This window comes from Terrapene carolina, unplaced genomic scaffold (assembly GCF_002925995.2).
Source record: "Terrapene carolina triunguis isolate 2854851 unplaced genomic scaffold, T_m_triunguis-2.0 Scaffold103, whole genome shotgun sequence".
Lineage (NCBI taxonomy): Eukaryota > Metazoa > Chordata > Testudines > Emydidae > Terrapene > Terrapene triunguis.
The window spans coordinates 3,698,418-3,725,166 of NW_020664454.1; the positions used below are offsets into that span (position 1 = coordinate 3,698,418).

The 26,749-nt window shown below is 45.5% G+C and overlaps 1 protein-coding gene across 1 annotated transcript in view; it reads left to right on the forward strand.

Moving 5' to 3' along the window:
- LOC113406546 (low-density lipoprotein receptor-related protein 8-like) overlaps window positions 1-26,749 on the forward strand; it is a 268,015-nt gene that overhangs the window by 196,227 nt on the left and 45,039 nt on the right. The window contains exon 5 of the mRNA XM_026651832.1: window positions 12,967-13,335. Within this exon, the coding sequence (XP_026507617.1) occupies window positions 12,967-13,335 (369 nt within the window). The remainder of the gene's footprint in view (window positions 1-12,966; window positions 13,336-26,749) is intronic.

Below are 26,749 nucleotides of genomic sequence, written 5' to 3' on the forward strand. Positions count from 1 at the left end.
CCTCCTCCCCCTCCCTCTCCCTGCTGGCGATGGCCCTTGCGAGGGGGAAGGGGAGCAGAGCAGAGCCAAGCGTGCTCCCTGCTCCGTAGAGCCTTGGGGAAGGGGGTGGAACAGGGCATATCCCTCCCAGCCCCCTGCCCTGAGCCGCTCAGGGCAGGGGGCTGGGAGCACCCACACGAGCCGAGCACCCCAGCCCTCTGCCCTGCACCCCCCATGCACCCTCCAGCCCTCTGCCCTGACCTCCCCCCAACACCCAGCCTTGTGCCCTGCACCTCCACACACACCCCAGCCTTCTGCCCTGCACCTCCACACACCCCCAGCCCTCTGCCCTGACCTCGAGTCCCCCCAACACCCAGCCTTCTGCCCTGCACCTCCACACCTCCCCCAGACTTATAGAGAGAGACCTTCTAAAAAACGTTAACATGTATTACCAGCACGCGAAACCTTAAATTAAAGTGAATAAATGAAGACTCGGCACACCACTTCTGAAAGGTTGCCTACCCCTGCTTTAGCCTAATAAATACATTCTTTTTCATCATGGCTTGGCTTTACAGGGATCAGTTTAAATCAATCTATGCTGGTAAATGTTAATTTCAGCTGACACACTGAAATCGACGAAAAAAATCCATCGGTATTGGTCAGCGCAAGTACAGCCTCCCCCTGCACTTTGTGCCTGTGGGGATCGGCTCAGCCCAGGCCAGTGGTCTCCACTCTGCCTTGTCAGGACCGAAGTCTTCCCTGGATGTTGCATCTGCAGGGATCCAGTGTCATCAGCAGGGCAAGGAGCTCTTTGGAGCTCTGTTGTCACAGTCCCAATCCCTCATGTGAAAGCCAGGAGCATGGGAGCTGTCCGCGGGCAGGAACCATTCAGTGGTGGGGTGTCCTCCCCTGTGGCTGACAGCTCATTCTTCTCCTTGCACACCTGGCTGGGGGTCTCTGCTCTGCCGGACCAGGCCCACAGCTTCTCCTGCACCTTGCCTGAGAGTATCTTGGGCCCCTCGTCTGTGCAGGGAACCCCCTGCAGCCCTGCTTTTAGTACTGCTTTAACCCCAACCCCCCTTTAATTTCCCATGGCTGTAAAAATTATAATAGTTAAAAATAAAAAAAAAGCTATCTTAATCATTGAAACTGAAAAAAACGATAAATCAAATTCCACCAAGCCTTGTTATCTCTATGAATTCTGTTCTTTGCCTTCATTAGCTGCGTGCACTGCTTGCTGTTCAGTCATATGCAGTTCAGAGGAAATCAAACACACAGGACCAAATTCTACTCTGAATTACCCCATTGATTTTAGTAAGCTTGTACTCATGCAAATGGAATAAGTATGGGCCCAGTGTCCCATTCTTAATTATGTCAATGTGTGATGAAACAAATGTATTTCTCGCAAAAAGCTTGCTACTGTGGGAAAATAGCTATATGCTGGGTGCACTTGTATTGGTGGAAGAATCTAATATTATCCTCAAGAATGGAAAGAAAGTGATTGTAGGTTTAACAAATGAAAGTCCTTCATAAACAAGATTAAGTAGGAAAGCAATGATATCCTCTGGGTTTCACATGATGTTTAATTACTGGACAGCTGGAGGGATTAATGCTTGTGCATTATGCCCAGGCTATCCAGAAATTAAACATCGTGGACAGCTTTGACTTTATCACTGCTTAAAGTATTAGATCTCCTTCAAAAGCAGTAGAAATGACAGGAAAATCCCCATTGTTCTTTAGGAAATATCTCATTCCGTATTCATATTTGTTTTGAGCTATATAACAACAAGAAAGCAAAAAAAAATTAACCTGGTGGCTAGCTATAATTGCACCCTTACAGTAAAAATGAGGGTAGTTTCCAGATGAATGTATCAATGTCTAGCATAATTAAATGTAAAACCCTACATTAATGCAATGTTAAGGTAGAGATTTTAATTGTACATGTCAAGAAATTCACACTTCGGGCCAGAGCTTTAGCTGGGCCAGAGCTCTGCTCAGTGCAGCTGAAGAGATGTGGGGGCAAAGGTTGCTGTTAAGCAGTCTTTGCTTCTTCCTAATGTTGGAGCCAGCTCAGGTGTAATGTACTATTCCACAACTGATGCAGAGTGATGTCCTGCCCACACCCCAAGCAAGCAGAACGTAGTTCCTGGAATCTGACCCTCAGCGTTCCCATAGCAGCCTCAACTTTTCTTCCTGTGTGCATGGATTCACAATAGGAGCTTTCACTCTAAAATCATGTAACGTATCAGTATGTTCAGTAAATAAAATATTCTTCAAAGGGTACAGAAGAAGGTGCAGTTTAAAGTAAAGGTTCATGGATTAATGTTTTTATACAGTTTTATTGAAGGTGCATTTTTTAAAAAGTGCAGTTCTTTCCACTGGCATTATATTGTGGTGTTTGCTGAAAAAAATACATTTTTGCCCAGGGTTGTAGGAGCTTGTTATGAAATACTTTATTTTAATGCAAAGGAACAAAATTAAGATTATTATGGGACAGAGTTAAGATTGCTTTCAGATGTTTGAATAATTAAAATACAAACGTTAGCATTCCCTTAATGTATATTTTACATTATTTAAACTTATACAGTGGACGTATCCTGAAATCGTAGATGCATAAACAATCATCTTGAGTGCTAGAGAAAGATCCTGCCCTGCTGCTGGAGAGGGAGAAGTTGCCTCTGCCTCTTCTACAACAGTGTAACAGAGGACAGAATTTAGCCCAGAGTTGGCTCACTATATACTCCCCCAGTGGCTAGGGTTCATGGATGTGGAAATCCCATATCCAGCCTCCTATTTGTGTCATTCCATAGCTGCCAGCCATGCTGCACATCATGTACCTAGAAGACTTTTTGGGTGAGAGCGGGTCCAGAACTCTGTATCTTTTAATCCCCAAACACAGCTTTCTACTACTTAAACTAAAAGAGAATCTGCTTTAGGTATAGCAGTGAAAGGGCTTATGTTATGATGAGACACATTTGAGCAGATTGAACATTCCTCCCTTTTATGGGCAGTGGTATATATAGTTTGCTCCCTCTAGCCACTACATTATAACTCTGTGAACTGAGCACAATTTGCAAACGTTATTTCAAAACCAAGTATCTTCAAACATGGCACAGCCCTTTTCCAAGACTATGGTCAGGAAAAATCTGAAGCTTTAAAAGAAAGTTGTTTTGTGAATTGGCCAAGCACAAAAACAACATCTGAAAATTTTCATCATGGCTGAAAAATGCTGTTTTTTTACCCGCAGACAATTAAATCGGTTGAATGGATTTTGCTTGCATTTTCCAAAAAAAATCACCTCTGGGCTGAAGTATAGCTGAGAAGGTTTAGTCCACAATTAGGTTATATTTTATAAAGTTTAAAGCAATGATTGCACATATGAATGTAGAATTAATGTGTCATCTCACCAGTAGTGCTGGTGGTATGAACCAAAAATACACTAAGCTGCAGCCCTAGGGTTGCCACCTTTCTAATGGCTGGTAACTGGACCTCTGAGGCCCCGCCCCCTCCCACCCCTTCCCCCCAGGCCCTGCCCCTGTTCCGCCTCTTCCCCAAGACCCCTCCCCTGCTCCACCTCTTCCTTCAAGGCCCCATCCCCTTCATCGCCTCAAGGCCCCGCCCCCGTCATTCGCAGTGTCTTCACCAGCACGGCCAAGGCCACCTGGCCCACCACCTGTGGATTGCGCAGGGCCATGCGACACCACAGGCCGCACGAGCAGCCTGGTCCCGGAGGCAACGGCTGCTGCTGCGCCGCCTCCTTCCTTCCGCTTAGGGTTGCCGCCTTTTCCACAGATCAAAAAAAAATGGACATCAGGGCTTGCCAAATGGCACCTGGACACACAAACCGAAATCCGGACTGTCCGGGTGAAAACTGGGCAGGTGGGTACCCTACGCCGCCCTTTATTTCTAAATACTTTTTATACAAAAACTGTAGACGTGAAAGGCCAAATCCTAATCCCATTGAACTCAACACCAAAGGGATCTCCATCCCGTTAACACCCGTGGAATCAGAGCCTTGGCCTAAGAGTGTTTGCTTCCACGTTTATTCCTATATCAGTGTTGCTTTCCTTTTATGGAACTTCCCATTTGAATAGCTGTAGTTTTTAGGCCAAATTTTCTAAACATGGTCATAATCATTTACATACCTATCACAGTGCACCCACCAAATAGCAGTGCTACCAGAATTGCAAATAGAGGCCAAGTTGCCCTTTGAAAATTTGGCCTGTGTTTATGATAGTGTTTTTTTCCACCCCTACTGCTGCATCTAAAAGGAATCTTTGACTGCCCACCCAACACAAGCCAGCATGCTTATATTTTATTCCAAACATATATTTGTAAATTATCATTGCAGTTTCACTCCACCTTGTTTGGGATCTCAGGTTCTAGTGGAAATGCTGGAGATAACAGCATCATTAGGGTAAATTTTGCACAAGGTTTTGCATGGCAAATTTTAGCTTTCTCCTGATTTGTCTTTTGCTCCAGAGGAGTTAATAATATAGTGTGCTAAATGCTGTGAATATTCAGGTCTAATGATGCGGTGAACCACAGTAAAAAGAAATATCGCCTCTTGTGAAGAATTCCCTTCAAGCAGATTAAATTAGTGGAGGTAGAGATTTTTATGGGGCAGTGACCTCACTGCTTGTAATGTGAACACAGCTTTGTACCTCATTATTCAGCAGAGCTAGACCTCTGGAGCCTGCGTTTCTCTCAGTTGTCATAGCTACTACAAGATTATCTGACTGAAGTCAGGCTTTCCATTTTGAATGTTTTTTTCTTACCTGTTCTGCCCATTGATTCAGAAGCATATCTCTAGGGAGGGGAATGTTGTTTTTCTCCTCTCTGCCTTTCACAGACGTTCCTACAGGGCCATCCATTCAACAAATTGGCTTTTGTCTAAGAATTTGGAAAATAAAATCTATTTTTCCCAGATGGCTTTGAGACGTGTGAGTAGCTACACAGTGATTGACAGTAGGTGTTTAGAAGCTACAAGATGCCGTGGTGTGTTATTGCCGGCAACCATTTTGTTTATAGATGTCCATCAAGGAAACACACTGTGAACATATTATTAATCTCCAATGTAAGACAATGGGCCAAATTCTTTTCTCATAAATCCATACTGACTTAGTTGACTTAGTGGAATTACTCTTGTTTTACATGGGTTTAACTGAGAATCAATTATGACCCAAAGGTGGTTCAGTTGGTCCTGGTGGTTGATGTTTGCTTTATCCTTGTGCTTGGGAATTTGAAGGTAGGAAGAGGTAGCATGCACTGCACCACTGAAGTCTTAATCTGACTTTCTTTTTATTTTCTAATCACAACAAAAATGGAGTTTACAAACTCCCTGGGATTAAAACAGATCTAGCTATAATCTGATAACTTTAATTTGACTAATCTAAAGCTTTTAAGACTTTGCAGAGTTCCTTTCCTGAGTTGAGAGTAGGAAATCAGAAGCAGCATTTTTCTAAAGGGGAGAGATGGAAAATTCAGACAAATATTTTTGGGTACTTCTTAACTTATTTCATATTAGCACATACTGCATAATCAGTGTGAACCTCAGTATAATGGACTAAAAGTATGACATTCATACAGTCTGATTTTCCTGGCAAAACATCTCTGATTTAAATTCCCCAGTGGCAAAGTTAGCCGCCACCATGCAAAAGGACCAGTGTAAACAATTCTTATAGCTAGAGGGAATCCCATGCACTTCCCCTCCCTAGGACTCTGCATGAGCATAATATTCCCTTTGTGGATCCATGTGCAGCATCATGGCTTTATTCTTTAATACCTTAGTTTAGTAACTGAAAACAACACAATTTTATGATAGTTATGAATTTGTATGTTAATATCATGGAGCTATTAGTTTAATGGATATTCTTGTATGGTTCTTAGTGATTTGCCAAATCGGTATAATTTGTAAAATTGCCATTTTAACAAACAAGTCATGTCTGGAGGAATGTGAGTGCGCACATCTCATCCAGGTTCCAATTCTAAGAATAAAAAAAAATCCAAACACTTTCTTGCACATATTTCTACTAAAATTATATCTACTACAGAACATCTAAAATTTGATTCAACAGATTACATTCTTAAAGAACATCAAAAGCGTAAAGATAGGTCTTTATCTCTTCCCCTGTAGGCATCTCTACAATTTGAACATAAAACTACACAATGTAAACCTTATGCATCCTAATGCCTTTTTCTCTTTACACTAGAATCATGCTTATTTTGATGTGCCTTTCAGTTATTTAACCGGGAAATCTGTGCTGTTTCAGTAGTCAGGAGTCTTGTAACAATTACAGAACAGAACTAAGGACACTGCGAGTTCTCAATAGTAACTTTTTATATGTTAGTGAAGAAGATATAAAAAAAAAATTAAGACTTTTCCGGTCTTACGTACATATGTTAATTGTATTGCCACGAAAATAAAGCCATTTTCAATGAACTCATGAGTCTCTGAAAACTTGCTCTAGATCAATAACACACTTTTGCACCAACAATTATTTATCAGCAGTAACTTTGTAGTCTGGTCACACTGTTATAATTAACTAATATTACTCTAATGCAGCTGCAGAGACTGGAAAAACAGCTTGTTTGTGTTTGTGGGGAGCTGGGTTGCAAAAGAAGCAGACAAATGCAAATATTAATTTGTGAGGTTATTTGAAATGGTTTCCCTGGCTCCTTAGCTACATTAGTGCTTTGACTAGAATTAGGAATTACCATTTCTTCTGCACGCCTCATCTGTATGGGCTTCTCCATATCAATCACCATAGCAACAGCCACTAATAGTGGTGAGACTGCAGTTCTGTTGCATTATTCCCTCTAAGGAAGGCCTGTCTTTATTCAGAGGAATTCACTTCAAGGTCATCATTATTTACCTCCCTCTCTTTTGCTGCCCTCCCTAGAGGGCAGCCTTCTGAGGGGAAATAGCCCCAAGGAGCATGAATCTTGCTTTGAACAGAGGCACCTGACACATGGCCTCAAGGTCTTTGAAAATTTATATTGTCGCTGTTTCCAAGGTAACGGCACCTCTGACCCCTTTGTGGCTTCCTTAAGGGCACCCAGCTTATGTTTCAGGCCTTCAGCCATCATCACCTTTCTTGAGGCAGAGTCCCACAACACTCTCTCTCGAGAGTGGGGATTTAGGCTGCAGTTCATCCTGCAATTCACTATGACTACCTCAGCAGATCTGACTTTAGTTCAGCACCTACATCCCTCTTCTCTGTGGGGCAACAACAGGGTTAACAAGTGACCAGCCAGCATTCATAAAGCAAAGCATTATTTATTCAGAAGAAAAGCATTACAGAGAAAACATACTGAAAACAATAAACAGCTTATGTTCATGCTTACCAGGTAATGCCTATCTGCCACCTAGGACGCTGGTAGGTTTCAGAATATGTCACGTCCTCTCACAAGGCCTGTCCTTTTCACAGTCTCATGTCTGTTCTTAGATTGTGTGAGTGACCTCTCCCCCTATTTTAGCCTATTTCATACAGTTTTCAGTTCTTTGTTCTCAGAGTCTCTTTCACCAGGTCACATGCATTTTGTTTTCATCGTACTCAGGAATAGTTCATATTCCTCACTGACTCTTTTTACAGACTTCAACATTTGTTGCATTGCAAAAAAAGTTTCAAAAAGTGAAATTCACCTCATTTTCCACACCCCAGTATCTCTGAAACTCTGTCAATTCACCACAAATTTTACCAAACAGTTCTTGTCTGGCTGTAAGCTACACATGTAATTTCAAGCAAAATGGATGGTTTTTTTTTTTTTTTTTTTTTGAGAAACAGGAGGCAAAATCAATTGAGCTTATTATCGAGACGCTAGTAACAGCCTTCATCAGGGAGTCACTACTGCAGCTGTATGGTGGAGTGTCTTTTTTATTAATGATGGATATTGTCGATTTCACATTTTGTTTCGCATCAAATTAATATTTGAAAATCCACAGTAATTACGCTATAGATTCCTGCCTTATGGAAAAGTTATTATACAAAAGACTCGCTTTACCCACACTGAAACACTGCAGCTGTTAAGCAGTACCCAGTGACCTTACACGAGTGTAGGAAGTAAAAGAGAATGCCATATACAAATGAAACCAAACGTGGAATATACAGAAACAGAATTCATATAAATGACTAGGAATTTTTACCAGGACATCAGTGTAACTGTTCTCTGCTCTTACAAAAAGTGCCATAGAACTGACCATACAAAGGCTTCAGTTTTACATCTTATCCGAAAGATGGCACCTCCAACTTCCTCGTGCCTACTAGCATCCTATTGGCTGAATAGTGACTGAGAGAAAAGGGTGCCAATACTGAGTCACTAAGCATACGACTTCATTGCTTTTAAAACCTGTAGCAGTGAGTCTCAAAGCGCAGGTCTACAGACTCGGGCTTGTGCTACGGCACTAAAAACAGCTAGTAGACGTTGCAATTTGGGCTGGAGCTTGGGTACTGAAGCCCAGGGAAGGGGGTGGGTTTCGGAGCCCAAGGTCCAGTCAGAGCTGCAACACTCCTGCCAATCAAAGATTTTCAAGATTTCTACTGGGATCACTTCATATTTAAAAAAGATTTTGCATCTGAGACTACAACCCTTATTTCTTTCCACTGAAAAAAATTGAAACTAATATTGTTTTTTCTCCCTTTTGTACAAAAAAATCTCCTAATAGGGCAGGTAGCAAAATTAGAGAACGTAAACAAATTGCTCAAGTCAAAGGAGAAATAAATACCATGGTGGATATTTAATTACTGTTTAATGTTATTTCTATTGAAATACTTGGGAAGCACTTCTTAGCGTATGCGCAATATGCCTCAGGTGGCACGTGACCAGGATTCATCACCGAATTTGGTCTGCTGGTTGGATCATTAGCTGGGCCGGGTACTAATGGGGAGTGCGACATGAACGCTGATCCATGACCCCTGGGAAGCTCTGAGATGTTGTAGTAATGGGGGTTGCCTAAGTATCCAGACAGACTTGGGAAGGATGATGTGTATCTAAATTGCCTTTCACTTATTCCTCCCACCTTATCTCTGCATGTGCTGTGTATAGTAATTCATAATGCAACTCTTTTCTTGCTCCAGGGGGTACTTTATACCAGTGTAAAGCCATGCAAAAGGTCATAATGTGGTTGGCTCCTGTGTGGGCATAGAAAGAGTACAAGGAGGTGCTCTCCCCCTATTTCAGCCCTGTGCAAGAGCAAGCCACAGTGTGGCTGGAGAGTGCAGGCTTTGCTTCTTCCTAGCACACCCCATAAAATCTAGCTCTCTGAAAGTCGCTAGGGGGGGCAAGGTAGGTTGAAGGTGAGACAGGCTTTTCTTAAAAGCCAGTGGAGCCAGATGGGTCTGTAAGGGGGAGTACTCTCTCTATGGGGGTGCCACTATAGTGCCAATGTGCACTGCCTAGGCAGAGTTCTGTCTGAGGCCTGTGGAAAATGAGTCAGTGGTACCAGTCCAGTCCATAGTAACCCGATGACCACATCACATGAACCACCACTGTAACTGTCACCACTGTTGCCACTGGAGCTTTGTCTGCACAAGCAGAGTTTGTGCCCATTGTCAGCACTGATGCAGCTACATGCTTCTGGGCCAGGGTTAAAGATGTGCCAGTGAAGCCCTCCCTGATCAAGGCTGAGACACAAGGGTGGAGTGGTAGGTGTCTGCTGCCCATGCTGTACCTGTTCGGTGAACAAAGGACTTCAGTCTCTAGTGCTGGTCCTATTCGGCATCAGCACTGAATTCACATTTTAAAAACAAAATAAAATAATCATAAGCTTGTGAATTAGTAGCTAGGAAATCATAAGCTTCATTGCAGAAGTCCTCGGGAGAGGCATGAAAGCAAAATTGCTTTTATTCCTTTCTGTCTGAGATTTTCGATACATTTTATATTTCAGTGGGGTTTGTGTGTACAGGGGAGGAGGAGCTTCTATATTAATTTGCATTGTCTGTAGGTGACTGACCCCCACTTTCTATGGATACATGTGGCCATCTCTAATTTGCACACTTGGCAAATTTCAAAAGGGAGACAGGCAACACATACAAACATAAGAAGGGGCAGAGGTGGGGATAATGAAAACAAGGAAGAAAGATGTGCTCATTACAGCTCAGGGAAGGAAATTAATTCACAGTTGGAGTGTGTAAATTGCTGTAATCCTGCCAAAATATTAGGGATCAAGAGCTTATGCAAACTTTGCTTATTTATTTTTTTCTGAGGTAGCTTTTCTAACATTTGTTTTGATGTATTTCCTCAGCTCAGCCTTGATCTGTTACGTTATCTGCATGTAGTCACTGCAGCTCTCATGTTTATCATCTCTCTTCAATCAGATCAGTAAGGCTATAGCTGTGTTACCTCAAAGTAATACTCCACAATGCCATAACATTACCCATTTGAAATGGCTGCTAGATTACAGAGATGAAGACCGATCGATCAGATTAATAGATCATTTTGTTTTCAGTTATACAAGTGCCAATTAATCAGAATAGCTAAATAAGCACAATTAGATCTTTGGAGAAAGGCAGGTGCCGTGTAAATGTTTGTGAGAGGAAGACAGACATATAAGTAGAGATTGCGCCTATTTTTTTCTTTTAATGAACTCCAACTCTGCCATGCAATTACTTTTAGATGCAGTTCCTAGTGCTTAGACATCTCTCCACCTGAGTGTGCTAACAAATCAGATAGTTAGGTGACCAAATGCTGTAATTTTCAGATGCACTTAATTGCAGCTATAAAATTGCACCCAGAAAATTGAAGGTGGAATTGAGATTCCTTTAAAAATCTGCTTCATCGCATCCATAGAAGAGCTTATGGGCTGTGCTCAAGAGTATCCTTCTCCTCTGACTGTTTTGGGAATCTGAATCTTTTTCTTATTGGTAAGACATCTCTGCCCCATTCTACCACCAACCCCCTAACAAGCAATTTAATTTGGAGCTTCTAGTAATTTGTAATTTTAGTGCACTAGTGATTTCATACCACGGGATTTAAAAATTCAAGCATAGGATTTGCCACACTGAATCAAAAAATGGATCCACCAAATTCTGTCTCCATTGGTGGTTGGTGTGAGATGCTACCAAGGAAGGCAAACACCTCTACTCCCTCAAATGGGCTTGTCCTTTGGCATTTAGGTGATGGGAGCCAAAATAATGCCCAGACAGGTCGAAAGAAGTTGGGTTTGCTGGGACTGATCCAGGGAGGGTTGGGTTTCTTAGGTTTTCCTTTAGGACATATCAAAATAGATTCAATAGGTAGAACACTAGAACTTTAGGGAGTTAGAAACTTCAGGTCTGCTCTTTGCCCATACAGCCTGGTAAGTTCATGATTCAGGTAGTGTATATGCTAATAATTCCATTGCAAGCAGTCAGTGCTTATCTTCCTAGGTGAAAAAACCAGAATCTTTCTGTATAACACTGTTAGAGTATGTCTACACTTAGAGCTGGGGGTGTGATTCCCAGCTCACGTATATACACTCACACTAGCTCTTGTCACACTAGTGTGCTTAAAAATAGTAGCATAGCTGTAGTAACGCAAGCCGCAGCATGGGATAGCTGTGCTGAGTATGTACTCACAGGGTTCAGGAAGCAGCACTACTATTTTTAGTGCACTAGCTAGATGAGAGCTAGTGACAATGTCTGCGTGAGCTGGGAATCACACCCCTACCTTATAGTATAGACGTGGCCTTATTAGATCATTCTCCCTGTACTCTTGCCACACCCTCAAAGCTGGTACGTAACCCCACGTAGTAGAGATTCTGTTGTCTTTCAGATGCACTTTCCGTGTTGTGTCTCAGCTACCAGTGTTATTTCAGCAGTGTGGTTTATCACAGGAGCTGTGCAGAAGAGGCAATAAGTACTTTTGCTATTGAAGACAAAAGCCTCCTGAGTGCAATTAAAAGAAGCATTTTTCAAGACAGATTATTTAATCTAATATAATTTATAAAAGCCATAATTTTCCAGTGGATCTTTGAAGCTGAACTGATTTTTTTTTCCTTAACAACCGAGTAAATTAGGTACCAATTAAAAGTATTTATAGGGAACTCTTGCCAGTGGCTGTGTTTTTCTTTTTGCAGTAAGAGTGACCATTGTTGGGACATCTGAAAGTTTAATTTGAGCAGACTCCTCTGGCTCAGCAGTAAATCAGGCATGCAAAGGAAAAATGTCTGTTCTCCTTCATAGCTCAAAAAGTCTCATTTGTATGTAAATGCAGAATGGTGACTTCCAGGGAAAATAGTCAGTACGTTGTGAAGGGATTTATCGGCATGATTCAGCAGCTAATTCCTGCACAACTCACTGAATATTTACCCTGTGTGTCCCACTTAATATGTCCAAAACAAGACACTGTAAAAATCTGAAATTTGCTTAGTTTGGGGGGTGAATTTGGTGAAAGTCAGGAACTGATAGCACTGGCTTGAGCTCAGTATAGTGCCATCGGGAGCTATGCAAGACTGTGTCACACAATTCTGCCGTGTATCTCCATCCTAGACTGTAATATCTCTGCTGTTCCATTGCTTGTCTCCCAGCACAGCTCAGACAGTGCTCTTCAGTCTTAGCTTGCAATACCTTTGCTGTTCTGGTGCTGGGACCACACACAGAATTGCCAGTGGTCCTTGTTCCTGATCTTCAGTTCCCGTACACTTCTGTCCAAAGCTCCCCATGCAGTTCTGCCAGTGCTTCTCAGTCTTGACCTTCAGCCCTTCAACTATTCCACTCCTGGGCTCCACGCACAGTTGTGTTAATGATCCTCAGTGATAGCCTACCACAACTCTGCTCTGGACACCACACAGCCTAGCTAATGTACTTCACTCCTAGCCTGCTCCAGTGTTGGGTTTCTCCTGAGCAGAGACTGCCCAAGGGTGTGTGGTGGGTTTGTGACATGGACGCAGTGTCCACTTGGGGACTAGGTTGTTTGCTTTATCCTTGTGCTTGGGAATTTGAAGGTAGGAAGAGGTAGCATGACTAGGTTGAAGATCTCCCAACTCACCTGTTTGCTTTTACTCCAAAGTCTGTTCTTCCAGTGAGTTCCAGTGCAGTAACAAGACCTGCATAGCCATGATCTTTGTGTGTGATGGCGACAACGACTGTGGCGATGGCAGTGACGAGAGGAAGTGCTCGCCCCTCACCTGCAACCCTAACGAGTTCCAGTGCAACAACAGCGTGTGCATCCCTGAGCCCTGGGTCTGTGACAACCAGCCCGACTGTGAAGACCACTCAGATGAATCGATGGAGAAGTGTGGCTACAAAGTCAAGCCTCAGGTGCTGAACACCTGTGCGGCCCACGAATTCAGGTGTGGCAATGGGGAGTGCATCCACTTGAACTGGAAGTGCGATGGTGACGAAGACTGCAAAGACAAGGCAGACGAGCAGGATTGTCGTAAGTATCTGCAGGGGCTAAGCAGCGTTGGGGACAAGGGATGTCTGCTGGGTAAAGATTTCCTTGGAGGAGAGAGTATTTTTGGGTGCCCCTAAAGGCCACATTTCAGCCAAGACCTCTAATGACATGTTTGCTGCAACAAATTTGTGCCTTCAAACTGGGTATTTGTGTCTGCAGACTGTGTAGCTGAGTGCCCAATTACCAAAATAACCTGCACAAACGAGTCGGAGCACAGAACTCTGTGGCTGCAAATAATGGTGCATTCAGTGAGAAGTCAGAGGCTGATTTGAGGCTCAGAGAGTTAAACAGCAGCTCCTGTAGTGACTTAAATGTGAGCCTCTCTGACAGGAGTGGGGAGGAGAGAGCCAGCTTTCCAGGAGCTCCAGGGGCAATGTTCCTCACTGAGTCACAATCCCTTTCAGAGGCAGGGCGGCTCCACCCTGCCCCTTGTTCAGTGCTAGAACCTTCGTGACACAATCTGGCCCATAGCTTCTTAAAGAGAGATGAAAGCATTTAGGTTTCGGGGGAAATTAATTGTTCTAAAAGAATAACACAGGACTGGAAAGCAGATAGAAAACGTGGGGTGGGGTGGGGTGGAGTGGAGTGGAGTGGGGAGGGGAGGGGAGGGAAAGATTCATAGATTCCAAGGTCAGAAAGGACATCTAGTCTGGCCTCCTGCATAACACAGGCCATAGAACTTCCCCAAAATAATTCTGGGGAATTATTATCTATTTTGAACTAGAACATATCTTTAAAAAAATCCAGTCTTGATTTAAAAGTTGCCAGTGATGGAGAATCCTCCACGACCCCTGGTAAATTGTTCCAAAGGTTAATTACCCTGTTAAAAATTTACAACTTATTTCCAGTCTGAATTTGTCTAGCTTCGACTTCCAGCGATTGGATCGTGTTATACCTTTGCCTGCTAGGCTGAAGAGTTTATTATCACATATTTATGTCTCATGTAGGCACTTATAGACTGCAATCAGTTTACCCCTTACCCGGCTCTTTGGTAGTGGAGTGGGTTGTGGGGGCCTAGCTGAGGAGGAATTGGTAGCAAGTGACTGAGGAGATCTGTTTCAGTTGGAAATCAGAGATAGGGAATGGGAACAGGTTTGAAAACCCGTAGATCGCCTCAGGGGATCACAGCTCACAGGTTGGAAACATCTATGTTAAAGCAAAAAAAAATAATAATAATAGTTTTCTGCCTATGAATCCAGAACATATTGAACCAGACAGTCAATAAAGGGATCTCTGAAGAAGCCAGTTCAAAATGCACTTTGCTCTCAAACCTAAGCCCTTTCAGTATAAGAGTTTGGCTTGTTAAAGTCACAGAGATCATAAATAATGGATTTCTCTTCAGTTAGCTTTGTGTATTTAACACGTTGTTGCTGTGTATTGAATGTTTTATCCATTTTCAGACACTAAACTGCTCAAACTGGTCACTTACCCAGAGAGACCAAGAGGGAAATGGAGAAAATGTTTCGTTGAAATATTCATCATGACAAGATTGAGATGAAATAAAATATTTACACAGCTACATACATACATACAGCACTGCTGAAAGGGGGGCAGCTCTGGGGAGGAGGGCCACAACCAACTGCAGGGACTGAACATTTTAACTAAGGACCCAGGAAAACCTCCTGCTCTTAGAATCAGAGCCATAGGGTTTTTACTGTCCACATAAACATTGCACCCAGCAGGGCAGAAAAATCCAGCCTCTGAGGCTAGTAGGGCAGTCCCAGTTTGGGAAGGGCCTGAACAAGAAGGCAGTTAGGCTTTCTGTGAAGCAGAGATACAGGCAGGGAGCAAATGCTGTAGCTCCTTTAACAGGAGAAGAAGAAAGTGGAAGCCCCAGTCACCACTAGTTGTATTTCAGGAGGGTAGGGGAAAATGCAGAGTAGCCTCTGAGCTGCTCTTAAGAGTAGGGAGAGGAGAAAAATGAGTAGATAGCCAAGGAGCAGGAGAAAGAGCTGGTATACAGAAAATCAAACGGGGTGTGGGCAGCAGCAGGATAGGAGTCCCAGTTGGGCTCAGGATTTACTTCTGGGGCAATTCTGCGCCACTGCGCAATGCAGAATTTTGCAGAAATTAACATTGTGCACGCAGAATTTCTTTTCCCCCACAGCAATGGGCTGCAGTGCTGCTGGCCACCACTAGGGGCCGCTGGACCCAACAGAGCCCAGCTCGCACATAGAAGACACTGCTGGGGGGAAAGGGGAGGGAGCTAGAGGGTTCCAAGCAGCTGCAGTTTCCAGCATGCCCTGAGGGAAGGAGAGGGCGGTGCAAAGGAAACTCCGTGCAAGCCTGGGACCCAGCATCAGGCTGTTTCTCCCTCTGGATCCCTGGGCTCTGGGGAGGAGAGGGGGCGGGTGTCTGGGCTGGGGGGGACGGGTGTCTGGGCCGGGGGCGCCATGACTGGGCTCTGGGGGAGAGGGGTGTGGTATCTGGACCAGGGGGTGCCGCGGCTGAGCTGGGGGGGAGGGAGTGCAGGTATCTGGCCTGGGGGGGGCCTGGCGGCTGGGCGGGGGGGGGGGGTGTGTTTGGCCCCCAGCTGGGCTTGTGGAGGGGAGGGGAACAGAGAACAGGAACTGGGTTGTCATAGGGGTTTCTTTAACTCTCTACTCCTGGGGGATTTTTTTGTGTGTGTTTGTATTGTTACAGACATACTTGCTGACGGGTATTTTGAAATAAATTACCAAAATAATTGAAACTGGTGTAATTATGTAGTGTTATTTTGACAAATAAAATTTGCAGAATTTTTAATTTTTGGTGCAGAATTTTTAATGTTTTGGCTCAGAATGCCCCCTGGGGCAAGGACTGATGCTCAGCTTCAGGGAGGATTGATTTTGTCGAGAGGGGGAGCGCTGATTGACTGGATATGAGGGGGATAACAATGTGATTGGTGGAGAGCAATATGGTGGAATAGATCTGTTTGAGCCACAGAGCTGGTCCTTCACCTTCAGGAATGTGGGCCTCAGTGGCTGCAGCTGAAGGTGAACTCCCTCAGTCAGCACTAGCAGTAGATCTGTTATCCTCTCTGTGGGACAGCCACTAGAGGGCAACATCAATGAGCTACATAAAGCCAGGGTGTTACAGTATTTTTAATCCCTTTCCCACCCACTCCCGCTATTGTGGCAGCGGGTCCTGTGGGACCCGTGGGATCCCAGTTCCAGGCAGGACTCTATGTCTCCTGTTATGGAGGGGGGGGTTGTATTAACACTTGAAAGAAAAGTGAGTTTCCAGAATAAAATGTCTGTTTTTGAGAAGCCCTGTTGGCAGCTTCAATTTGAATTCACTTTCACAAAGGCCAGTTTGATCTGTCACAGTACAAAGAAAGCACGACCCAGCGTAGGTCGGGAATGTTTGTCACACCAGTCAAACTAATCTAGTGTATGTGGTAGCTGGGTCACTGTAGTTTGGATTTTTAAAGCAAGTGCTTTTCTTTTTACTACCAGGTAATTATTCCCCTAGTTGTATTTTCACAGCACTGATACCCCTGGGCAGGTTATAGTATCTCAGGTGTAAATTCCCTGCTAGTAGCCAAGGGGGGTTATCCTGGGGCCCTTTGCTGTGTTAGTGCACATTTGATTCTGATACCTTCTGTGCACAATTATTTGTAGCACCTAGGAGCTCTAGCCATGGACTAGGACCCCATTGTGCGAGGCGCTGTACAAACCCAGAACAAAATGATAGTCCCCACCCCAAAGAACTTACAATGTAAGTAAGTGAACTCAGACCTTGAGGTACGTTCCCTGGAATGGCATTGGCATTTGAGGGTGGACTATTTACACACAAGCTTCAATCCAGTAGGGGAAAAATGAGCTCCCCTCTCTCCTTCTCCACATCCAAGGGGCCTAGGTGGGTGCAGTAGGAGACATGTCACGGAAGCATTTGCCAGTTGAAATGTGAAAATGCCATTTTGAGCTCCAGTTGTTTTTAGAAGGGAGTCTAAGTCAAGTCACTTACAAGTCACATTCATCTCGCCTTTGCTGCATGGCTGGCAGGACTGGGACTACATTTGGCCCACCTTGGAGGCGAGAGAGTACTTTGTTACTCAGGGACATCCCCTGGGCCTGATCCAACATGGGCACAGATGGCTTCCAAAGGGTATCCACTGAGCTCCAGCCATCACAATAGGAAGCCTTGAAGAAATGTGGTGTAAAGCAGGCAGCAGTCATAATATTTCACAATTATATAGAAAACTTTTCAAAATATCTCCCTACAACATCATAGTGCAACTTCCTCTGGGGGAATGATGACTGCCAGCTAGTGCACAGCTGCACAGTAGTGAAGGAAAGAAGAAATTTGGCCAAGGAGATGGGCAAACTCCCACTTCTTTGGAAAGTGCCTTGGGACCTTTAACATTCATGTTCAGAAGGCAGGAATTTTAGTGTACAAGGTCTCCTGCAGTAAATCCATATACAGCAAATTGCATGATGTTCAGTTTACCTACCAGAAAGGGATGAACGGCAGAGCTGCCACCGCTGGGTTTGGTCCTGTGGCTCCAGGAAACACAGGGACTGTTACACCATCCTTTCTGTGGAGGGCTCCTTGACACATGCAGGTCCTGATTCTCCTCTCACTTGTAGCGATGTAAATAAGGAGTAACTCCATTGAAGTAAGTGAAGTTCTGCTCAGGTAAAACCAGTGTGAATAACAGTATAATTAGTCCGCTAGAGCTGTATGTAGTGGGAAAGGAGACCCTTAATGCACCAGAGAAGAGAGGATCTGTTGCTCTGGGTGTGGGTATCTGTGTGTTTAACTGATCATTCCTAGATTAAACCAGTGTGGCTCCTAACCATAAAAAAGCTGCACCCAGGCGGTGACGGTAGATGGTGCGTGTTCTGAAGCACACACCTCAAATATAAACATGCCATCTATTACACAGCTTGAAAAGTGACATTGGAGAACTAAACAGTTTGTCGATGCCCTTGTAAAACAACAGGATCTGAGTTTGCTAAACAAACAATTGTGGAAACAAAGAATCAGATATTCAGCTGTTGTAAATCACTTTAGTGGAGCTACTGATTTACATCCATTGGGGATCCGGCCCAGACAGCTGAGGTTTTCTTCTCTCTCTGAACTTTCTAAGTCTTTGTTTTATTAAAGACACAGAAGAAGTTACAAATATATGACATGGCATCCATCATCTGGTGCTTTGATACCTCTACAATAGGTATATTAAAAATACCATAGATTTGATCTGATTAGATTAAGTTCAGGACTGAAGATGTCAATTTTACATCTTTTCCTGCACGTGGAGCTAATGGGTTTTTTTGTATTATACATAATAGAGGGATATTAACCACTTAAAAAAATCTGCTGGCCTTGAGGCCAGCATCAATCACTTGTTGTCATAACCATTTTGGATGAATGAAAGAGTAGGCTACCCACTGAGGGCGACAACTAGTGAAAATGCTTTGGCAGAGAGAGAGAAAATAAATAGGATAGAATGGGCTGGATCAAGGAATTTGTCTGTGGCAGTTGTTTTTTTCCTGAATTCATATAAATACACTCAAAATGTATTTTTCTAATATAATCTATAGTTTGGATTTATCAGCCTCACAATACAGACCTGTTATCTTAAAAGTTCTCCTTTGAAATATAGGTTGTTCATACAGAAGGGGAATATTGGACAGTGCTTAGAACAAATAACTAGGAATCAGGGCTCTTGAGAGCTAATCCTGACTCTACAACTGTCTTTTCGTGTCACTTCCAACTCTACCGGTATGCCTCAGTCCCTCCATCCATAAAATAGGACTTATCTTGAGGCTTAGTTAATGTCTGAAAAGTGCTTTGAGAAACGCACGTGAAAATTGCCATAAAACTGCAAAGTGACTTTATTTTTAAAAGGTAATAAATGCCTCAGATGGAAGTTGTTTGGTGCAAATCCCCATGTGCGTCATTAAAGACACGGGGGTAACTGGCAAGGCGAATACCAGCTTTGAGCCTGGAATGTGCATGTTGAATTTGAGCAGCTTGTCTTTTTGTCCAGAATTTGCAAATGTAAAGCATAGTTGTGTGATGTGGAGCAGTTAATTTAACAGATTCTTGCTTTGTTTCTGTTTTGTGGAACTGAAGAGGAGCTGTAAAAATGCTGAGATTCCATTGATTGAAGCCTCCGAAATAGCCCTGCAATTTTCTGAACAGCTGGTGCATATAAACAAAGCTCTGCAAAAACACAGCCCTCCTTTCTAACACAGGATATCCTGTTGCTGTGGGAATGCCCCTGATTGGTGGCCTGTTGTAGTCACTCAGCCAATTATATTGAAATGGAATTATGTCCCAGTTTCGTTATAAAAAGGCTTGTGGCCAATCTTCCACCGCCTCCCACACCCCTTGCCTGCCTACCAGGTCCAGGATAGCTTTTGCCACAACATTGCAGGTACGATGCTGTTGTACTTATAAGAACATTGTACAGATAAATTTTTTTAAATTGTTCCCCTTGTCACACTTAGATGATTAAGAGTGAAAGAATTTTTTTAAATTGACTGTTCTTTTCACCTCCGGTAGGGTTTTAGGGGACTACCTGGTCCTTGGTGACCAAGGAGTTAAATTTAGCTCAGCTGCTCATTCCGCTTACCCAGATGTTCAGGGACAGAGCAATACATTGACTACTAGAGAGACAGTGGGGGATATGGCTCACGGGAAGGTTAGGCTCCACACCATGTTTATAGGAACTGTGTTGAATCCCAGGCTGGGGAGTTTTATGGTTCCTTTTATGCTGATGTTAACTTCTTTGGCTTTTGTGTTACAAACCTTAGCCAAAATTGTCAGAAGAGTTGGATGCCAAATGTGAGGCCCTCAGTGGCCATATTTTGGAGGCGCTAAGCACGTGCAGTTCCCAGAGGGTCAGTTGGAGGTACAGGTGATCAGCACCTGTGAAAATCAGAACGCTTTTCAAACTTCTGGTTAATTAATCTGCTCACTGTACTTTTCAAACTGCAAAAGTATTTTTTTCCATAAGTCTTTGCACCATCTGGCATCAGTATTTATGCAAGTTGCTGTCCATTCAGCTTGTATAAAGATACTAAACTGGTGTTAACAATTTTCCCCTCAAATTCTCATGCAGCTGTACAATATTGGGTTTGGGTTTCCTACAAATTGATTTCATTTTTTTTTAAATGGAAACATTTCTCTTTATAGTAAGTTTGGTTAAAATTTTTTTTTTTAATTAAACCTAAATTTGGGAGTCTTATTATTGTTACTAATATTACTACTACTAATAAATAAATATATTCAAGGTACATAGAGCCTTTCGTCTTGAGGGTCCCAAATTACTTGATAAACTGCAGGCCTTCTCTAGTTGAACTGAGTGACAAAAATCACACTAACTCGAGTAAGTGTAGGATTGGGTTGGGCAATTGCTTCACTGCTGAGTTAGGGGAAAGAGTGCCACCTATAAGTAAGAAAATGAAACTGATGATCCAGTAGGTCCATAGATGTTGCTTTTGAGGTCTCCCATCCACTTACCTCACAGTTACTTAGTTTCTGGAATTTGATGGTGACAAAGCTGTGGCTCCTAGGACACAGTTTATTACTTGGGAAAGCTTTTTGCCTTAGGGTTTTTTGCAAAAGGTGTATCTTTGTGCATTTATGGGGTGGATTTGACTTCTTTCTGGGGGAGGAGGGGACAGAGCCACCTCACAGCCTTTATTTTGTCACATTGTATTTATAAATTCTGGGTTTCCCCCATGCCTCCACAGGTGCTGCAGTTGTCATTGCTATATAAAATGTCATGCAGCAATTCTGTACATGATAGAGTTCAGTCAACTGAAGTCATCCTAAATCTGTATTTTGCATCCTGTATGATGCTGTGAAGAATAATACTGTGCCATGGCTTGCACTTTATGATACTTACTGCTAGTTCACTTAATGTCTCTTGGCTCTTTTTGGGGTATCTAAAAAAAATGGCTGCTTACCTCTCGTAACTATTGTTCTTCGAGATGTGTTGCTCATATCCATTCCAATTAGGTGTGTGTGCGCTGCGTGCACAATTGTCGGAAGGTTTTTCCTCTAGCGGTACCCGTCGGGTTGGCTGTGGAGCCCACTGGAGTGGCGCCTTTATGGCAGTGTATATAGGTCCTTGCCGACCCGCCGCCTGCTCAGTTCCTTCTTGCCGGAATACTCCAACAAAGGGGAGGCGGGCGGGATTTGGAATGGACACTAACAACACATCTCGAAGAACAACAGTTACAAGAGGTAGGTAACCGTTTTTTCTTCTTCGAGTGCTTGCTCATGTCCATTCCAATCAGGTGACTCCCAAGCCGTACTCTTGGAGGAGGGGTCCGAGTTCATCTGGTCGCAGATTGCAGTACTGCCCTGCCAAACGCTGCGTCATCTCTGGACTGTTGCAAAATTGCGTAATGCGAGGTGAAGGTATGGATAGAGGACCATTTGGCTGCCCTGCGTATATCCTGAATGGGCATTTGAGCTAGGAAAGCGGCAGATGACTCTTGAGCTCTTGTAGAGTGCACCGTCAATGTTGGGACCGGAATCTTGGCCAAGTCATAGCAAGTCCTGATGCACGACGTGATCCAGGATGATATACGTTGGAAGAAGATGAGAAGCCCTTTCATCCTCTCTGCAACAGTGATGAAGAGCTGTGGGGACTTCCGAAACGGCTTTGTGCGCTCGATATAGAAAGCCAGGGCACATCTCACGTCCAATGAATGAAGCATGCGATCTCTGTTATTGGCATGCGGCTTGGGAAAAAACAGGTAAGAAAATGTCCTGATTTCTCGGGAATTGAGAGACGACTTTCGGGAGAAACGCAGGGTGTGGGCGTAGTTGCCCCTTGTCTTTATAAAAGACAGTGTAAGGGGGTTCAGATGTCAGCGCCTTGAGTTCGGAGACCCTTCTGGCTGAAGTGATGGCCATGAGGAAAGCTACCTTCCCAGATAGGTAGAGCAAGGAACATGTTGCCATGGGCTCAAACGGGGGGACAGAAGCCTGGCAAGGACTAGATTGAGGTCCCAAGGAGGAAGATGCTGCCTCACCTGAGGATACAGTCTATCCAGCCCCTTGAGGAAGCAGCCTACCATCAGGTTTCCAAAGACCAACCTACCCTTCACCCCTGGGTGAAAGGCAGAGATGGCGGCCAAATGTACACTGATCGAAGAGGTCGCCAACCCCTACCATTTCAAGTCGAGCAGGTAGTCCAAAATAAACAGGATCAAGGCTTGTGGTGGAGGAGTACCTTTCTGCATAGACCAAATCGAGAACCGCTTCCACTTGGCGAGGTAAGTAGCAAGAGCAGAGGGCTTCCTGCTTCGGAGAAGGACCCCCTGAACTGAAGTTGAGAGTGGTTTAACCATGAAGCTTCCACGCTGTGAGGTGGAGGGACTCCAGGGTCGGATGTCGTATCCTGCCGTGGTCTTGTGTGATGAGGTCTGGGAACAAGGGAAGGGCTACAGGCCTGTCCACTGATGGGTCCAACAGCGTGGTGAACCAGTGTTGGCGGGGCCACACCGGTGCTATGAGGATCAATGAGGCCCTATCCAGGCGGACTTTGAGGAGAACCCTGTGTATGAGAGGGAAGGGTGGAAACGCATAGAGCAGATGATTTGCCCATGACAGGTGAAACACGTCCGCAATAGAACCTGGGCTGTGGTTCAGGAAGGAGCAGAAGCACTGACACTTCCTGTTGCTCCATGTCATGAATAGGTCCCAGTGGGGAAAGCCCTACCTCTGGAAGATGTCCAGAAGTACGCATCCTTCAAGTTGAGGGCGGCGTACCAGTCCCCTGGATCCCAGGAAGGAATGGTGGAGGCCAGGGAGACCATGCAAAACTTCGCTTTCTTTATGAATATGTTGAGGTCTCGCAGATCTAGAATAGGTCTGAGCCCACCCTTGGCCTTGGGGATGAGGAAGTATTGGGAGTAGAACCCTTTTCCCCTGAACTCCTGAGGAACCTCCTCTATCGTCCCGAGAGCGAGGAGTGATTTCACCTCCTGTAAAAGGAGTTGCTCGTGAGAGGGGTCCCTGAAGAGGACCAGGGAAGGGAGGGCAGGAGGGAACAGAATTGGATATACTAGCCCATCTCTACCGTGCTTAGTACCCAGCGATCTGAGGTAATCTGGGCCCAGGCACAGTAGAAGTGGGACAGATGTTTCGCAAAGGGGGAAGATGGACTGGGGCTTGTCCTCAGGCGCACCTTCAAAAATTAGGCTTAGGGCCAGGAGGCTGTTTGGACAAACCGTGGCCCTGGTCAGAGGAGGATCTCTATGGCCTCCTCCTGTTGTTCCTGCCCCTCCTTCTATTGAAGTCCTGCCTCGTGCTCCCCGAGTAGCAGCATAGTGGAGGCTGGGGCTTGAAGGGCTTCCTCTGCGGAGCAGGGGTGTGGATTCCCAGGGCGATGATGGGGGGCGGTGCCGCCATCGGTGCTGTCGTTGTCGGAGCTGTTGATGTCGGCGCCATGATAGGTGACGGTGCCGGGGCACGTGCCAGTGGGCCCGGGGATTGAGCCGTCATGGCGATCAGATCCCATGCGGCTTCAGATGTGTCCGGTGTGGTGGGAGGATCGAGGTCTTCTCCCTCCAAGTGCTCCGGCACCAGAGAGCCCACCCGCACCGAACTTGACGGCCCCCCTGTCACAGCCGGACTCGATGGCTGCAGGACTTGCAGGCCAGGTTTGGGGTGTCCCAACACAGGACACACCCCACTGGTGTGCCGTGCTGGCAAGCAGCCCTTGACCACCTTCTTCGTCTTATGCAGCACTGGCGATTGTGAATGGTGCTGCAAGGTGGAGCTGGGCCTCGGGGCCGGAAAGCGGTGCCAATGCTCCTTACCTGAGTCCTTCCTCAGTGCCGAGGGTTCCCGCGCCGGTGCGCTGCGCATCAAGGCTGTGGGCGAAGTGCAGATTTCATTAGGAGGCGCTTCAGGCGAGAGTCTCTCTCCTTCTTTGTTCTGGGCTTAAAACCCCTGCAAATCTTGCACCTATCCGCCTGATGACCCTCCCTGAGGCACTTGAGGCAGGATTCGTGCAGATCACCACCTGGCATAGGCTGCAGGCACGTCTCACAGGGCTTAAACCCTGGGACCGAGGCATGCCCCAATCCGGGGGAAAGGGAATCGGGGAAGATCTTCCAGCTAAGTACTATTCAACTAATTTAATTAACACTACTGGGTGACGATTTACAACTATTCGAAGAAAGACCTCTAAGTAGGCACTTGCAATACGCAAGACCGAGCTGCTCCAACAACCATCACTGGCGGTAAGAAGGAACTGAGCAGGCAGCGGGTCAGCAAGGACCTGTATACACTGCTGTAAAGGCGCCACCCCAGGGGGCTCCACAGCTGACCTGACAGGTACCGCTAGAGGAAAAACCTTCCGACAATCATGCACGCGGCGCGCGCACACCTAATTGGAATGGACATGAGCAAGTACTCGAAGAAGAAGCCATAATTTCTGTATTTAGAGACAGTGTGTGAAATTGTCAAGGAAATGCTACCATGTGGCTTTGGATTACATGAATTAGCATCAGCTCTGACCTCCTATAACTATTCATGGCAATGATTTTCTGTCATGTAAAACTCGGCTTCAGCCCCCAAAGGAGAAACGCTGCAGTAAAGACTTTCAAATGTTTGGCTACTTTAATAGAATTTTGAGGAAACATTTGGAAGATGGTCTCCTCTGAACTGTAGTGTGTAACATACCCAGGAAGCTGTAGATCTCCTTTGCAATCAAACTGGCGGCTGCTACCCTTGAGCATCTATAGAGCTTCTGTACTCTTTGTTAAAGCTAAGATTTTGTCACGGATATTTTTAGTCTGACTTTTACTAAAAATATCTGGGACAAAATGGGGATCTGCGGGTCCCCACATCACCTGAAGTGGGGCAGCTGTGCAGGGGCTAGGAGCCACCTGCAGCAGCTGGGGATTGTGGGGTACACCTGCCACCTGCAGATTGGGGGGGGTCCCCTGCTGCTCATGGGGGGCCTGGGAGCTGGGGGTTCCCCCCCACCTTCAGGGGCCGAGGGCTGTGGGGTGCCACCGGCTCCTGTGTCAGCTGGGAGGTACCCTGACCACTCATACCTCTGGGGGCCTGCGGTGGCTGGGACCTCAGGGTTTTGTTTTTTTTTAATTTTGAGATATACCTATCTCATAGAACTGGAAGGGACCCTGAAAGGTCATCAAGTCCAGCCCCCTGCCTTCACTAGCAGGACCAAGTACTGATTTTTGCCCCAGATCCCTAAGTGGCCCCCTCAAGGATTGAACTCACAACGCTGGGTTTAGCAGGCCAATGCTCAAACCACTGAACTATCCCTCCCTCCCGCTGCCTGCAAGTTTGGGGGTTCCCCACCACCTCTGGCGGCCCCCGCAGCTCCTGGCCCCCATGGGCAGCAGAGGACACTGCTGAAGTCACAGAGGTTGCTGGAAGTCACGGACTCCATGACTTCCGCGACCTCCGTGACTTAATCGTAGCCTTAGTCATTGTCAATATAAATGAGAGTCCCAGCTATGGAGGCCGTTTGTTTAACATAACCTTGAGGAAGGCATTGCTTCAGATAGAGGCTCTGGGCTAGATTCACAAGGGGGACGTAGTTGTCTACCTGTCCCTTTAGGTGCCTAAGTCCAGCGTTTAGGTGCCACTGGCAGTCACAAAACCACACTCAGCTGCTGCCTAATCATATAGGTGCCTGAAGTCCCCAGGGCACCTACATTTCTGCCAGTGGACATGCACACCGACACCTAAGTCCTGACACCACCAAGTAGCTTGGTGTTCTAGCTCATGCCCAGCCCTGGTGGGATTTTCAAATCAGTTATTCTCCCACCTGTCTTGCCTGCAGGGCCTCATCAGGACATGCTTCCCACATGTGGCACCACTGCCACAGAGGAGGCAGTGGTGCCACTCACCTTTTATGCACTACAGCCCAGCAGTTAGTTGCACTCATCTGGGATGTTGTGGGAGACCCAGGTTCATGTCCCTACCCTGCCTGATTTGGAGCAGGGACTTGAACCCTGGTTTCCCACATCCCAGGTGAGTGCCCTAACCCAGGGTCTTTTGAGCATAAGGGGGCCACCACCATTTCCTCCACCTCCTCCTGGGTTTTTTGCAAGAAAGGACTGATTTGACTTAGAGCCTAACTCCAGGAAAGGGTTCAGAGCTGTGAATTCCAAGTGGATGGAGACGCCTCCCTCTGGTGGAGTTAGGCACCTAATTCCCTTGGAGGGGGAGGGCTTAGACCCACCCCTTCCTCCGCATTTCCTACTGGCTAGTTTTGGCAGCTCAGTGTGGTGGTTTCTGTGAATCCCTTTCTCAGGCACCTGACTCTCCCCCAGCATTGTGGAGGGACCCTGAGCACCTAACTCAGGGTCAGGGCCGGCTCTGGCTTTTTTGCCGCCCCAGGCAAAAAAGCCTCCGGCCGCCCCCCCCGCGGGAGCCGGAGCCAGGGGGGGCGGCCGGAGCCCCG